The sequence below is a fragment of the Rattus norvegicus genome, chromosome 2 (assembly GCF_021556685.1).
Source record: "Rattus norvegicus strain SHRSP/BbbUtx chromosome 2, alternate assembly SHRSP_T2T, whole genome shotgun sequence".
Taxonomy (NCBI): Eukaryota; Metazoa; Chordata; class Mammalia; order Rodentia; family Muridae; genus Rattus; species Rattus norvegicus.
In genome coordinates, this window is record NC_141535.1 from 193,589,647 (window position 1) to 193,603,863 (window position 14,217).

General features: G+C 40.3%; 2 protein-coding genes across 15 annotated transcripts in view; one reads left to right on the forward strand and one right to left on the reverse strand.

The window, feature by feature from the left end:
* The window catches only part of Phtf1 (putative homeodomain transcription factor 1), a 64,867-nt gene that overhangs the window by 36,838 nt on the left and 13,812 nt on the right, over nt 1-14,217 (forward strand). For 7 of the 13 annotated variants that reach the window (XR_015659438.1, XR_015659439.1, XR_015659441.1 and 4 more), the window contains one exon: nt 527-652. Coding sequence is in view for 6 of the 13 variants with exons in the window: in NM_001191102.2 (NP_001178031.1) it covers nt 527-652; nt 2,120-2,140 (147 nt within the window). In the remaining 7 variants the exon portion in view is untranslated. 13 annotated transcript variants of the gene reach the window in all.
* Nucleotides 8,709-14,217, reverse strand: part of Magi3 (membrane associated guanylate kinase, WW and PDZ domain containing 3) — a 197,971-nt gene continuing 192,462 nt past the window's right edge. The window contains exons 20-22 of one of the 2 annotated variants that reach the window (XM_087616098.1): nt 12,859-12,997; nt 12,013-12,103; nt 8,709-11,463 (exon numbers count right to left, since the gene is read on the reverse strand). In XM_087616098.1, coding sequence (XP_087472224.1) covers nt 12,054-12,103; nt 12,859-12,997 — 189 coding nt within the window. In that variant the 3' untranslated portion in view covers nt 8,709-11,463; nt 12,013-12,053. 2 annotated transcript variants of the gene reach the window in all.

A 14,217-nucleotide genomic window follows, 5' to 3' on the forward strand; every position in this document is an offset into this window, starting at 1 on the left:
AAAGGCCAGTGCGTCTCTGTGTACAGGGCCTCGGCTCTGGCTGCTGGTAGGCCAATATTTTTATGCAAGATAGATGAAGTAAATTAAGTTTGTTTTGAATTAAGTCATTAAATCCATGTTTTATTACTTAGAAAAGATATCCGACCAGTGCTAGGCAGTATAGGTTCTGAACACTGGCATGATGGTTTTGGATTAGTGGGAAAGAATTTTCAGTTTTATAATGTAGGGTCTGATGATTACTCATCTCTTTTACTTTTTTTGGGTGGGGGGAGTATAACTACGTACACATTCATTGTGTAGGCCAGAGTGGACTTGAACTCACAGAGACCTGCCTGTCTCTGACCCCCAGCTGCTAGGATTAAAGACAAGGTTAGGCCTTGGAAAGGTTGGTGGATCTCTCACAGATTTCTTTGAAAGTAGCTCTGGGATATTAAGGGAGAGCCATAAGCAGCATCCTCAAAAACCTGCATGGTGCAATGCTGACTGTTGGGAAGCTGTAGGTCACTTTAGTCCTTTTGTCCTGTAGGAGCTGGACACACCATTTAGACTCTACGGACTGACCATGAACCCCTTAATCTACAACATCACAAGAGTAGTCATCCTTTCTGCTGTCTCTGGGGTTATAAGCGATCTTCTAGGATTCAACATCAGAGTAAGTGTCAATACCGCTCTGTAGCTTTTGTCATTAATACTGTGTGGACATGGAACCAACTCTTGAGGACATTTGACCTGGTGGTTTACATACAAGCTGTTCAGCTTAGCTTTCCTCATTTTACAAAACTAAAAGACTTAACTTTTGGTTAAACTAAAAATCCAGTTTTTCATGTCAGTAGCATGGTCTGGCTGTTACTGTGACCCAGGGGAAATACAAGAATGACTGAAAACCTGCAAAACATTAATAGTAGGTGCCACTTTTGATCTGGAAGTATTTATTTTTCCCCTTCTATTGTCAGAATTATTTATTTCTGCCTATATAAAGGGTTTTTATAGAAATAGGTTTGAAAGTTCCTCAAAAAATTAAAAATAGAACTACCATATGACCCAGTTATTTCACTCCTGGGCACACACCCAGAGAACCCCATTCACTACCACAGCGATCCTGACACCTCACTTTATTGCTGCTTTAGTCACTGCGGCAAAGAAGTGGAACAAGCCAGCTTGTCTACAACAGATGGATAGAGAATGAAAGTCTGTCCCACATGTAAAATGAATACCATCGAGCTTTAGAACAGTGAAATTGCAAAATCTGGAGGAAAATGGGTGGACATAGAGTGTACAATATTAAATAAGGTTACACAATCTCAGAAAGAAAAAACCCTGCCTGTTTTCTATCCTTTGTGCGTACTAGCCTAAAATATATACATGGCCACGTGTAAAATCAGGCAGACAATGCAGATACAGTGTAACACGCAGAGAGGAAAACAGAAGGTGGATACTCCTGATGGAGGAGAAGAATGTGAAAGGACATCAGGTTCTTCTAGTGTTAACTTTGTAATGGATCTTGTGTGTATGTGTGGTGAATAAGTGCATAAAAGTACAGTTTAGGGAACTAGAGAGATGGCTCAGCAGTTAGGAGCACTTGTGGCTTTTGCAGGGGACCTGGGTTCGGATCTTGGTACCCACATGATGGTTCATAACAGTCCTTTATTCCATTCCAAGGGATCAGACTCTGGTCAGGCATGCATGTGGTACATAGACATACATGCGGGCAAAACATTCACATAAAATAAAAAGAAATCTTTAAAAATTAAGTAGTGTGGGTTGGGGGTTTAGCTCAGTGGTAGAGCGCTTAAGGCCCTGGGTTCGGTCCCCAGCTCCGAAAAAAAAAAGAAAAAAAAAATTAAGTAGCGTAAGTGGAAAGTTCAAAACCATAATTGATAATGAAAGTGCACAGTCTAGTGTGATACAGCTCAGGATATGCAGAAAGTCATTGAGATGTAGACTTTGCATCCACTAAGCTTACTGTGTGATTTTTTTTATTTGCAAGTTTTTAAAAATTTTAATAAAACAGTAAGTGGTTTTTTAGTTCATAGTTATTTGAATATATATCTAAATCCCACCTATTTGTCTTATAGCTAACTGTTTTTTTGGGGGGCGTGGGGGTGATTTCTTTTCTTAGCTGTGGAAAATTAAGTCCTGAGCTGAGATGTGCGCCTGGACTCTTTTCTTGGCTGCTGTCATTGCTCACCCACTGAGGACAAAGATGGCTCACAGAAACCAGTGACCCCACCTGCAGGCTCACGTGCAGTCTAACTCAGCCCAGACTAACGAATGGAGTTTCTGCACATCCTTTCCCTGGGCACGTGTTAAAAACCTGCACTTTCATGGTTCTCAAGCAACATGAATAGTCAGCAAACTAAAGCCTGCCTCACAGAGACTCGGGACTGTTTCGTGAGTCAGGACATTTATCTTGGAGCCTCCGGTACTGTGCTAGTTATATTTACTGTAAATAGTCTTTTGGGTAACCATGGCAGATGCCCAAAGCATGAAGCAACTATCTTTTATTGGAAATATGCAAATGCAGTACTTTTCTATTATAGTCTATGGATTGGGGATTTCTCTATCAAAAGGAGAGAAACTATTTTAGGTTGAATCCAAATAAAAGAACTTTACTAGAAAATTTCAGTTTCTAGGCTTTTTTTTTTTTTTTTTTTTTTTTTTTTTTTGCAGGGAGGGTGGAGGAATGCAATAACGTTTGAAACAAATTTTGAAACAAATTTTTGGAGAAAATCTTAATTTATGATTTGAGGTGAGCCTGTAAATACAGGTGTTGGTGAGTTTTCAGCATACCTGTCAGATGGCACGGCCTTGCTCACGGGTTGCCTGCCGTGGAGCAGCACGTACCCAGCCTCTAGTACAACTTCAGGTCCTCAGTGTCTAGCGACTGGCCATACTCTGCCTCAGATAGAGCAGTTGATAGTGACCCATCACCCATCATAGACTCCATTAGTGGAACAGTGGCATTCTTGATCACCAAGCCCTGCTTTGAAGAGGTCTTGAGGAAGACTGGAAGCTTGAACACCTTAATGGTAAGACTTTGTAGAACTCGGTTATCTCCTATACCACAGTTATCATGGAACTGGTTTTACATTTTTTTATGTGTATGATTGTTTTGCTTGTGTATATACTTGTGTACCATGTGTGTGTCTGGTGCCTGAGGCCAGAAAAGGGCATTGGATCTCCTGACACTGAAGTTACAGATGATTATGAGCTGCCATGTTGGTGCTAGGAATTGAACTCAGGTCTTTGGCATGTACTCTTAACTCCTGAGCCATCCCTCCAGCCTGGGTTACACATTCTCTGTGCAGGAAAATTGATGAACTTAAAGATGAACTTCCCAAATCTACAGATTGGATAGATCTTTCTCTGTTCAAGTCCTTGACCCTTCTTAGTATCTCAAATTTCTTACTTGTTAAGTAAGTATAATAACTACCTAATAAGGTTATTATGGTTTAATGAGAGTGTAAGGTCCTTAATAGTTAATTCCACTGTAAATATTATCATTATCTAATCTCCTTTTAAAAATCTTATAGATTCATAGCCGTGAAGACACAAAGTATAGGTAGTGGATCAGCAAGAATATTCACCCATCACAAGAGTGTGTGTGTGTGTGTGTGAGTGTGTGTATGTGTGTGAGTGTGTATGTGTGTGTGTGTGTATGTGTGTGTGAGTGTGTGTGTATGCTCACTTATGTTCGTATAGGGAAGGGGTTGTGCATGTTTAGAAGTCAACAAAGCAAGTCTAGTGTCCTTTATCAGTCTCTGCTGATTTATTTGAAGCAGAATCCCAATTCTAGTGCTCTTTTGACCACTCTGGAAGCCAATGATCCTCCATCACAACCCCAACCCCCACCCCAAAGCTGACTTGTTATGTGGGTCCTGGGGTGTAAACTGTGTTCATTATTGTGTAGAAAGTGCTCTTAACTGCTGAGCCATCTTTTCAGAGGGACATGTTCTATAGACACCTCAGGCTTCAACAGATGCTTCACAGAAACCCTAGCTACTGTTTTCCTAAAGGAACAATTGTCTCAAATTTAAGATTAAGTTTTGCAGAGTTGAAGTGTAAAAAGCAGGGTCTGTTTTTACTTGGAAACTTTTCTGTAAATTCTAGTAGTTTACCCTGAGGGTCAGCATGGCCTATGATTTTGGTGTGTAATAGGCTTCTACTCAAGGAAGGTAAACGTGTACACAAAGGCAACTGGTACTTGTCAACTTTGTAGTCATTTGTTGCTCATTTGCTGTTTTAATATCCAGTCACCAAAACTGAATTACAGACCAGGCATTTAAACTTACTCTGCTGAAATATTCTAAGTCATATAAAAGATACTTTTGCTGAATATAAGATTTTAGGCTTAAAAAAGTATTTGAATTCTGGGCTTTGTGTGCTACCTTCAGTCCAAACCCTCAGGAGGCAGAGGCAGGTGGATCTCGGGTTTTAGGCAGGCCTCATCGATACAGCAAGCTCCCTCGTCAGCCACAGAGTAAGACCTTGTTTGAACAACGAAGAGTTGTTCCATTGCTCTCTGGATTTCATGGTTTCTGACTAGAATTCTTTAATTTTTGTTCCTCTCAAATGAACCTGATGTTTAATTTTGACTACTTTTAAGATTGTCAGCTTTACCGCTGAGTTTGTGCAACTGAATATGTGTGTTGATGCAGTTTTCTTCCTGTTATTTATGTTATGGTTTGTTGGACTCAAGGAGTCTGGGGTTTATTGTTTTTGTATATTTTATAGGTCATATTTTCACATGATCAAATTACAAAACGTTTTTGGCATTAAAGTTTTTTCTACATTCCATTCTGACCTGTCTTCTTTTGGGACTCAAACCCATGTGTATATTAGGTTATTGAACCTTCCCTTAGCTTCCCAATGTTTATGCTTTTTCAGAAATTTTAATACTTTTCTTTTTGTGGTACCTCCAAGTTCTCTTTCCTGTTCTGCACTAATTTGGAAATGTCATCCAGTGTAGTATTGTTTAATTTCTGAGACAAGTTACCCTCCAGCTCCTGAGCCCTGCCATCTGTCTGTTGGGATTACAGTCATGTTATATCGTGTCTGCTCCAGCTATTATAGTTTCCATCTCTACTTAAATCATTTTCCCCCACATAATATATTTATATTTGCTATCTGTGTCATTTGGGCATTTGTTTTTATTGTGTTGTTTTTTCATTTAAGACAAGTTTCTGTTTTACATACCTGGTAACTTATTGGCTGTGAATTTTACAGTGTTGGAGAATAGGGTATTGTAGTGTGCTTTTTTTTTTTTTTTTTTTTTTTTGTAACATTGAGCTTTATTTTGAAGTGCAGTTACTTGGAGACGGTTCAGACAATTCAAGGATTACTTTTAAGCTTGGTAGGTGTGCCAGGAACAGCTAGACTTAGGATAACTTTGCTGCTAAAGCAACATCTTTCAATGCGCTGTGTTTTGTCTTCTGTGCGTGATGAGGTTTTCCTGCACTGGTAGTATGATCACAGCCCTGTGTTAACTGTAGTGTGATCACAGCCCTGTGTTAACTGTAGTGTGGTCACAGCCCTGTGTTAACTGTAGTGTGATCACAGCCCTGTGTTAACTGTAGTGTGGTCACAGCCGTGTGTTAACTTTAGTGCCAGTTTCTCTTCCTGATTCTTTTGGAGGTTCATGTGGTTCGGTATCATATGCTTGTGCTACCAGTACCCAGCTAAACCTGCTTTGTCTGGTTTCCTTTTACATGCTGCTACCTGTATGCAGTCTTGGGGGTTCTCCTTGTTTAATTCTATTATCTGTGCTGCCCTTCTCCAAAATCTAACATCTGCTTCTAATTAATTTTAGTTTTAAGGATAGACACATTTTCCTCAACCTTAAAATGGTTTTAGACCTTAGGCAGGTAAAGGTTCCGTGTCTAATCTGGCTCAGCATTGTAGAATTTGAATGAGATGCAGTGCTTAGCCTTGGACATTTGAATACTTGTTCCCCGTAGGGTGGTGCTGTCTGGAGAGGCTGAGGAGGTAAGGCCTCTCCTGTGGTCACCTCTCAGGCCCTTGTCCGTCAGTGCTGTAGTTCTTTCCAATTTGACCTTCTCTACCATTCTTCTCATTGCTTTCCACATCATCCCCTCTGCCTCAAATGTGTATTTTTACCTATCACTGGATAACTACTGAATAGCTCTCAGCTTTTAGTTCTTGGTAGGGTTCTCTATCATAGCCTTAATTATCTGTTATATCACTGCAGTCATTTCCTTCATGTGTGTCAGAAGTTTTTGCTGATTTGTGTCTCCTTCCCACTAGACTATAAGCCTCTAGAGAGCAGCTCCTTTACGCTTCAGAATGCAGAGGACTGGATTCCCTGACAGATGCTTAGCATATGTACACTGGATGAAGAACAGTCACTCTTGTGCACAGACCAGTGTTTCATGTATCCCTGTGTAATACCTAGTTATTTAAGCTTTGATTCCCTAAAAGGGCTAAGGTTTTGGTAATACTACATTATTGAAAAATAAAACCAAGATTCAAAAATAGAATTAGGCTAATTGGATAGTAATAATTATCAAAGAATAAGAAAATTACCTATTGATTTGTTTTTAAAAACGTTTTCCTGGGGAAAGTCATCCCTCCTAAAGTTGCTAAGGAGGTATGCTCCACAGACCTAGACATGTTAAGTTATGGTCACGACACTATAAGCTAAACAAAAGTTACATAACCATGTGCTTGTCTAACTGAATATGGTTTTCTTTCAGCAAGAAAAATTATAAATAATGGGGTCTCTCACAGGTGTCAGTTTATGGATTCAAGCATTTTGTTCACTGGTCTATGTGAAGCAAATCAACTTTATTTTAAATTCAACTAAATGTTTTGAAGTTTTAGATGTATATATTCTTAATAGGCCAATGGGTCTCATTCTCATACATGATCTGGAGTTATCTGAGAACTCATTGATTTATTACACACATGGTCTAGTCTAGTAATTTATTTTACATTTCCTACAGTCACTGGTGCCTGTACTGAGCCACGAGATTTGAGCACAAACATGCAGTATTATATCTTTCCTGTATAATACACAAAACTCCAATAAGGTATACTCAGGTTAACTGGCGGTTGTCCTTAGGACAATATAAGTTTCTTGGTTTGTGAATTTTGGCATATTTCTTTTTGACTTTAATGTATAGAATATAAAGTGGGCATGCATCCGTAGGGTTGTGAAAGCAGAGTTTAAGGCTAAATTAAAGCATTTGGCTGTGTCTGTAGTTTAGATTGTGAAATTTAGACTTTCCTGCTAGATCAAATTCTTCCTAAGCATTCATATACTGCCTCATACTTAAGGTTGCTTGTGTGCTTTGAGACCAAGTAGCATAGCACAGGTTCAGCTCTTGTATCAATATGGTATGGTGATTGAGAGCCTGTCTAGTGTGTAGATGTGCCAGATGAAGTCAGCTAACTGCAGATGATAGCCCTCCCCAAATGGTAGCGTACTGATGGCTGACAAATACTACCAGCAGGAGCAGAAACTCACCCAAACAAATGTATCTGCTGCTGTTTAGAAAGCTGGTGGCTTTTAGGTGTGGGACATGCCAAGGCATAAAGAGTTGCTGTGATGTAGTCCCACTCCGCAGTGGACTGCTGTGTCTTGTCAGTCAGTGCAGTTGTTCTTTGGTCCTGAGAGCAGAGGGTAGGCTAAGCTCCAATCTGCATCTTTGTGGAAGTCACCAGACAGAGCCTTACAGAAATTAATGTATTTTCTGTGAGAAATGGACTATAAAACATGTAACTCCATTTGTCCAGATGTTTACAAAGCCTTTGGCTTTTTCTGCACATAAATAGTATCTTGACTATTACTTTTTTGTTTTTCTAAATCTGTGTGACAGCACACCCAGAAGGCATGAAGGACCTTTTGATGGACTTGGTTGTCTACCGTGAGGTGGGGGGGCGGAAGGGTTGGTGGAAAGTTCTTACTTGCTGATCCATCATCCATCTTGCTGCCCCAGTTTCCTTTCATTAAGTGAAAATATTCACAGGTGAAAACAAGAAGCCAGATGCTTTCTGGGTTCAAGACCGGACCTAGAGGTAACCCTGCTCAAAACTGCTCAGCTTTAAGGATGCTGTAGCTGTCAGAAGACGTCCTGCCTGGTGACTCCTCCAGTGTCACAGAGCTGCTCGGCTGCTGCTTTCAGCAGCTTTCGCTTTGAAAACATTTCCACTGTGGGCCTAGAAAGGGAATGGGACTTTATTTTTAGTGTGAATTCTGCAATTATAGGAATTTTTCTCTTGAAGAATCTTAATTAACCAGAGTTTTGAAGTAGGACTTAAGCAGTTTATATACTAAGTGAAATGAAGTCAAGTCTACACACTTAATTTTAAAACTAAATCAAATGGCTTTAAACACTGAACTGCCATGGAGCTCTGACCTAGCAGTAAATGGTCATTAGTCGATTGAAAATGTGTAGTAACTGAAGTCCAGTGTGTACAGTGTCTTTCCTCCCTGGTAGTGAAGAAAAGGAATATTAAAAAAGCATTAATAGGATATTATTAATGCAAAACCTTTGTTCTTGCAATGAAATATGAAAACAGGAATAATGATAGACAACCCGACAGGCTTTATCCATGTTAGTACTGGAGAGACACTTCCTTGTCTTTCCCATTGTAAGTCCTCGATGACAGGGATGACGGTGGGACAAGGTTCCATAAACTGCAAGTCTACATGGTGCTGACGGTTAAAAAAAAAAAAAAGCAAGACAAACTTTTCTTTCTTTTTTAATATCTATATAAAAAATAACGAGCGATTTACAGATCTTTCTCTAATCAGAACCTCAAGTGTATATATAAAGGTACTGTACAGATATAAACATTTACAACCAGTACATCCATATTCTGCTCAGCACTCCAAGGCCACATTGCTAAGTCAGTATATAATCAGTACAGTGACGTGTTACTTAGGAAGAGCCACATCATATTGACAACATGACATCAAAGTTATGTCACAGGTTAACAATAAAAATAGGATTTGTATCACTAATTGTGAACTATAGGGAAAATAAATCATTTCTGTGGTACTAAATTCTTAGTATCAAGCCTCCTAATTTGCGCTATTCAAGTAGTTTTGAGATGGGTTCAACACAGTTCTGGATGGAAGCATGTGTCATAAGGGGCCAGTACAGTTGTCACAGTGGAATTTGTCAGACTCACAAGGTAACAGAATGAGTGTTTAGTGTTTAAATACTCCACAGATAGACAGTTCTGAGAAATGTCTGTATTTATAGATGTTTCTGAATGCTGCGTCAGGGAGCTGATGTCTGGATCTATTGTATGAGTTTAAGAACTGTCTCCAACTTTCAGCAAACATTTTTATTAGACTTTAAAAAGAACTCTGAAAACTTTGTTTTTAAATAATTAGCTAAAAATTAAAGTTTCAATACACACAGTCTATACCATATTAGTCCTGACTTGTGGAGGAAGCCCAAGACAGGCTCTGCTTCTAAATGCTGACGCTCGCATGCCTGCCCCTCCTGACTCCTACGTGGCAAGGGCTGGTGCTTTTTCTGGCCGTGGACTGTAGAACTGGTCTCGTGATCAAGTCCCTCACTAAATCTATGATATTTTGGGTCTTCAACGATATATTAAAGACTAGTGATTAATATTCAAAATCTCCAGATGTAGTAGAGCTTTTCTTTAAAGAGAAACAAGCAGTGCTTCTACATGCTCTTGTACTTCCCCCAAGGCTACCGCTGATCTGAGACACTGTCACTACATAGGCGATGGCTAACATGGCAGGAGGTTGTTAATTCTGTTGCTTACAGTACGTTCTCGTTTGAGCATTCAACTGTAAGGAGTATCTTTAACAGTTACTTTAAACACCTTACTTAGCCGTAAAAAAAGCATTTCTAATATTTGACCTTTCCTGTAATGTGATGTTTGTGAATTGCATTTTTAAACTAGGATGGTCAGAAGCTGTGAGAAGAGGCAAGTGCCCACTTTAATGATGAGCTAACAATTTCTTCCTCTGCAAGGACTCACATATTCCCGTCTGTAAACATGCAACATGCTACTGAAAACATCTTCAAGCCAAACTGAACTGTTTGATCAGAATGGGAAGGATAAAACAGACATGATACAGTAGATAACTTGGCACAAACACAAAGTGAGTTGTGACCACACTGTTAAGATCATGTCACTGCTGAGCGAGCGGCCTGTGCAGGGCATGGCAGGTGAGCCCTTGGATGCAGCTCCTTCCTGAGCATGAGGAAGGGCAGCCAGCCAGGGCCAGGTGGGTCTTGGCAATCTCAGAAGCCCTTCATGCAGCCTGGCTACCTGGTATTGAAGAATTTCTGGGGGAAAACCACAACTCTCCACCTTCAAAGAATTCTGTGTTAGTCAAGATTACAACTTAATTTTCTTTGTTTTATACGAAAGGTCACAGCTGTTTGTCAGCCATGCCAGCAGTGCCTGTGACTTTATTTGCACGTGGCACCCTCCAGGGTCCTGGAGTGATGGGTGCTTTCTTGACTGGAGAGCTACTCTCAGGTGCGCCCCCTGCACGCTCCTTGCCTCTGTCAGTGACCTCTGATGCTTTGCTTAATGCCATCTTCTCTCCCGCTTCCTGCGTGAGCGGCTTTGCTGAGGTCTGGACGCTTTCTCCTGTTTTGTCTCTACTTCTTTCTCCTGTGCCTGGCTTCCTTCCTTTCTCCTTTTCAGACACTACCCTACTAGCAGTGTCACTAGTCTTTTTGGATGGGAGAGACGCTTCATCAACTTTGCTGCTCCTTTTCTCTGGAGACCTTGTTCTGTTTTTCCCCAGCTGACTGAGCTTCAGATCTTTCCTGCTGACCCCTGACTTTTCTTTCCCCTCTGGGAGCTGTTCAGGGCTGTCACTAGAGAGGCCTGCTGCTCTTCGGCTCCCAGCCTCTGATAATTTGCCTTCAGTGTTTGACAGGCTGTTGCCTCCAATCTTTTGCTGCTTCCTGGGGCTAGAAGACCGTCCTCTGTCTTTTCTACAGGGATCTTGTCCAGAGCCCGCCTTAATGGTGACCTGACCTTTATTTTCTCCTTTCCTAGGGCTGAGTGACCGGTCTCTAGATTTTCCTTTGGGGTCACTTCTAAGGGGCCTGGGAATCTTTTCCAGATGTTCCTCTGAATGTCGATTAACTGACTTTTTGGGACTAGCAGATCTACCTCTCCGTGTAACACCATTTTCTCCTTTAAGTAGATTCTTGTCACCATGCCCATGACTTCTGGATGGATCCTTCTTACTCACATTTTTCTGGATAGACTGATACTTCATCTCAGGCTGGCTTCCATTTAAAGTGCTTTTCTTTTCTTGTACAGTGTCCTTTAATTCTTCTGCCTTTTCACATGTCTGAACTCTAATCAGAGAGTCTTCAGTTACTGGCACATGAGACTCTTCAAATGTGGCAGCAGAATGTGAAGAGGGGAGAGGTGGTGGCTGTTCATCATAAATGACATTGGAAGATGAAGGACTATAAATATCCCAATCACCTAAAAAGTGATTGAGTAGAACAGTGTTAGATCCAAGGACTATAAATAGGAATAGTGAGTTTGAACTGACAGCCATTTGAATATGTTACTGGTCGCATAGCCCGAGGAGTATGTTACATAGCTTATTCACGTTTACACTGATCTCTGTAAAGGCAGATGCTTATAGATATCTGCTCATGTACGGAGGGGAGATTTGTGTCATAATAATTTTTCATGTAGGTACTATAAGACATAATACGATCTGTAAATTCTTTACTCATTTAGCCAAATAAGATACAAATAATCAAAGTGGACCAAAGTGCCTGATCCAATAAACTTATTAATTAAACTATTATTACTGTTTAACTTAAGGATAGGCCAAAATTACTAGTGAAAAACACCAGACTGTGGTAACCAAAATGAGGTTTATGGGCACTTTCTTGTTAGGCTGTCAAATTTAATGTCAAAAGGAGACTGAAAAAGTGCAGAAGACAGAAACAGATGTATTTAATAGCCTCATTTTAATTAAAAGGAAATGAAAGAAGTGATTTAAAAGACATGCAAATTTACCAAGTCTTTTTAAGGAAAGACCAAGAAAAGCCCTGAAAGCCTTAATGTTGCTCAGGTTTCACGAAGGAGCACAGACCGGAAGGAGCCAAACCTGAAGAAGGAAGAGAAAAAGCCTAGGACTACGTGAAAACAAACCAGTACAGTTAGCATAGATGTCCCTGGGGACGCGTGCTGTGTGAGCAGACGGTGGAGGATGACACAGCCAGAGGGCACAGCTGGAAGGGACTGCAGGAGGTTATGTCTAACTTACCCTGCAAAAGCTCTGATGGAGAGTTGGGCAGGGGAGACATATTAAATGGGCCTGGTGCTGCCTCTATTTCTAGGATCATGCATTCTCAAAACACTGTGATGGTTCAAAAATGTGTAATGAAGCCCAGGGCATTCACGATCAGTGCAGGACATATTACCTTACGTTTACCTCCCTGGCCCCAGGTAGTGGGGCTATGGCAACTTATTTTGGTAAGTGACTAGAACATCCTAAAGGTCTTCGGCATTTATTCATTAAGCAAAACAGTATCTAGGGCTCAGAATGTCTTACTTTTTAAGAAGATAACTTTTTTTTTTTCTTGGCAATGTGTAACTAGCCAAGGAGGGGAATAAAGCTGGGATATTCTGATATATCTAATTGTTTGCCTCTAATGTTATTTATTATAGGCATGTTTCTCTACAAATGCATTTTAGATGAAATAAATATAAAATATATTCTATACCAACAAATACACTCTGTGGAAACATCACTTGCACTATGTAACTTTCTTTGGGGGTTCTGGTGTCCACGTCTGAATTAGCCAACATTATGTCCGCCCACCGCCTTTGCCAGCCTGAGTGTTTAGCTCTTCTGCTTACCATGATCAGGTATCAAGCCAGTTCCTGGCCTCAGAAGGAGGAGGACTTTATTCCCGCCAGCCTGAATGAGCTCAATGGCTCGCGTGTGTGTGATGCCTTGTGTAGGTTCCCCATTGATTTCCACGATCTGGTCACCAACCTAGACAAGGAACATTGGCAACAGCTGAGGGGGACACAATGCATAATTTGATTTACTTGATTTTATTTTCTGCACGGGAAACTTTTATGTGGCTACCGTCAGTAGTTTCTGAGCATTTGAAACCAAGCATTAAGTTCGGATTTTCCCACATCTGTAAGGCCGTGAGACTGATCCCTAGTATTGTTAAATAAAGCAAAAAACAAAAACCAGAAAAAACCTTAGTTCTCTACCAAAAGTTAAGTCCCCAAAAATGTGACATTTCTGTCTAACCCTAAGTAACACTGCAGAGTGGCACGTAAGTAGCCATCTGTAAAGGGTGCTTTCACACACGAGCTAATCTTGCTCTGTCTTCTGAAGCTGGGGCAGAGGGTTGCTCATCACTGAAGCTTCACAAGAGACTGGCCATCCTTTATCGCCAGCCTGTTCTACACATGAGTGAGGCTTTAGCTAAATGATATCTTTTAGAGATTAAAATCTAAGGAAGTTAAGATTTTAGAATACATTAATATAAACAGTTATTTAAACCAATTACTGGATTGTTTATGGTAACAAATATAAAATCATTTTCCTGGGAAACAGAAAACTAGGACTCAAGATAGCACAGAGCTAGTGTCATTTACCAGAAGTGTCTATTTTAAAAGAAAATAAAAAAAAAAACATGGTGAAATTTAACAGTAAGAAACATGAATAAAGATGTTCGTGTGGTTTTGAGATCCATATCAACTGAGAGTATTGACTTCAAACAATGAGATATTACTGAATATCAAAACCCCAAATGTTTGTAAGATAGACAATGTGTAAGTGATGTGACAGAAGAGACTCAGTAAGTATTTGATGGCTGGAGTGATGGCTCAGTAATTTAAAGCACTGACTGTTCCCAGAGGACCTGGGTTCAGTTTCTAGCACCTACAATGGCAGCTCACAACCTTCTTTAATGCCAGTTCCTGGGGATCAGACACTCCTCTCTGGCCTCTGTGGGTCAGGCAAATGCATGTGAGCCACTGGGGAGAGGCGGGTGAACATTTTTGCTGAGATTCTCAGTTACTATAAAACCATCAATAAAATGTTAAAAATACGTTTGAAAGGTTGAACACTCAGCCCCATTTTTGTATTACTGAAAAATGAGGAAGAAAGGAAAGAGAAATGAAAGGTAGACAAAAGGAGTGATTAAAAACACCCATAAAACACAAATCCGAAACAAGAACAACACCAACACCCAC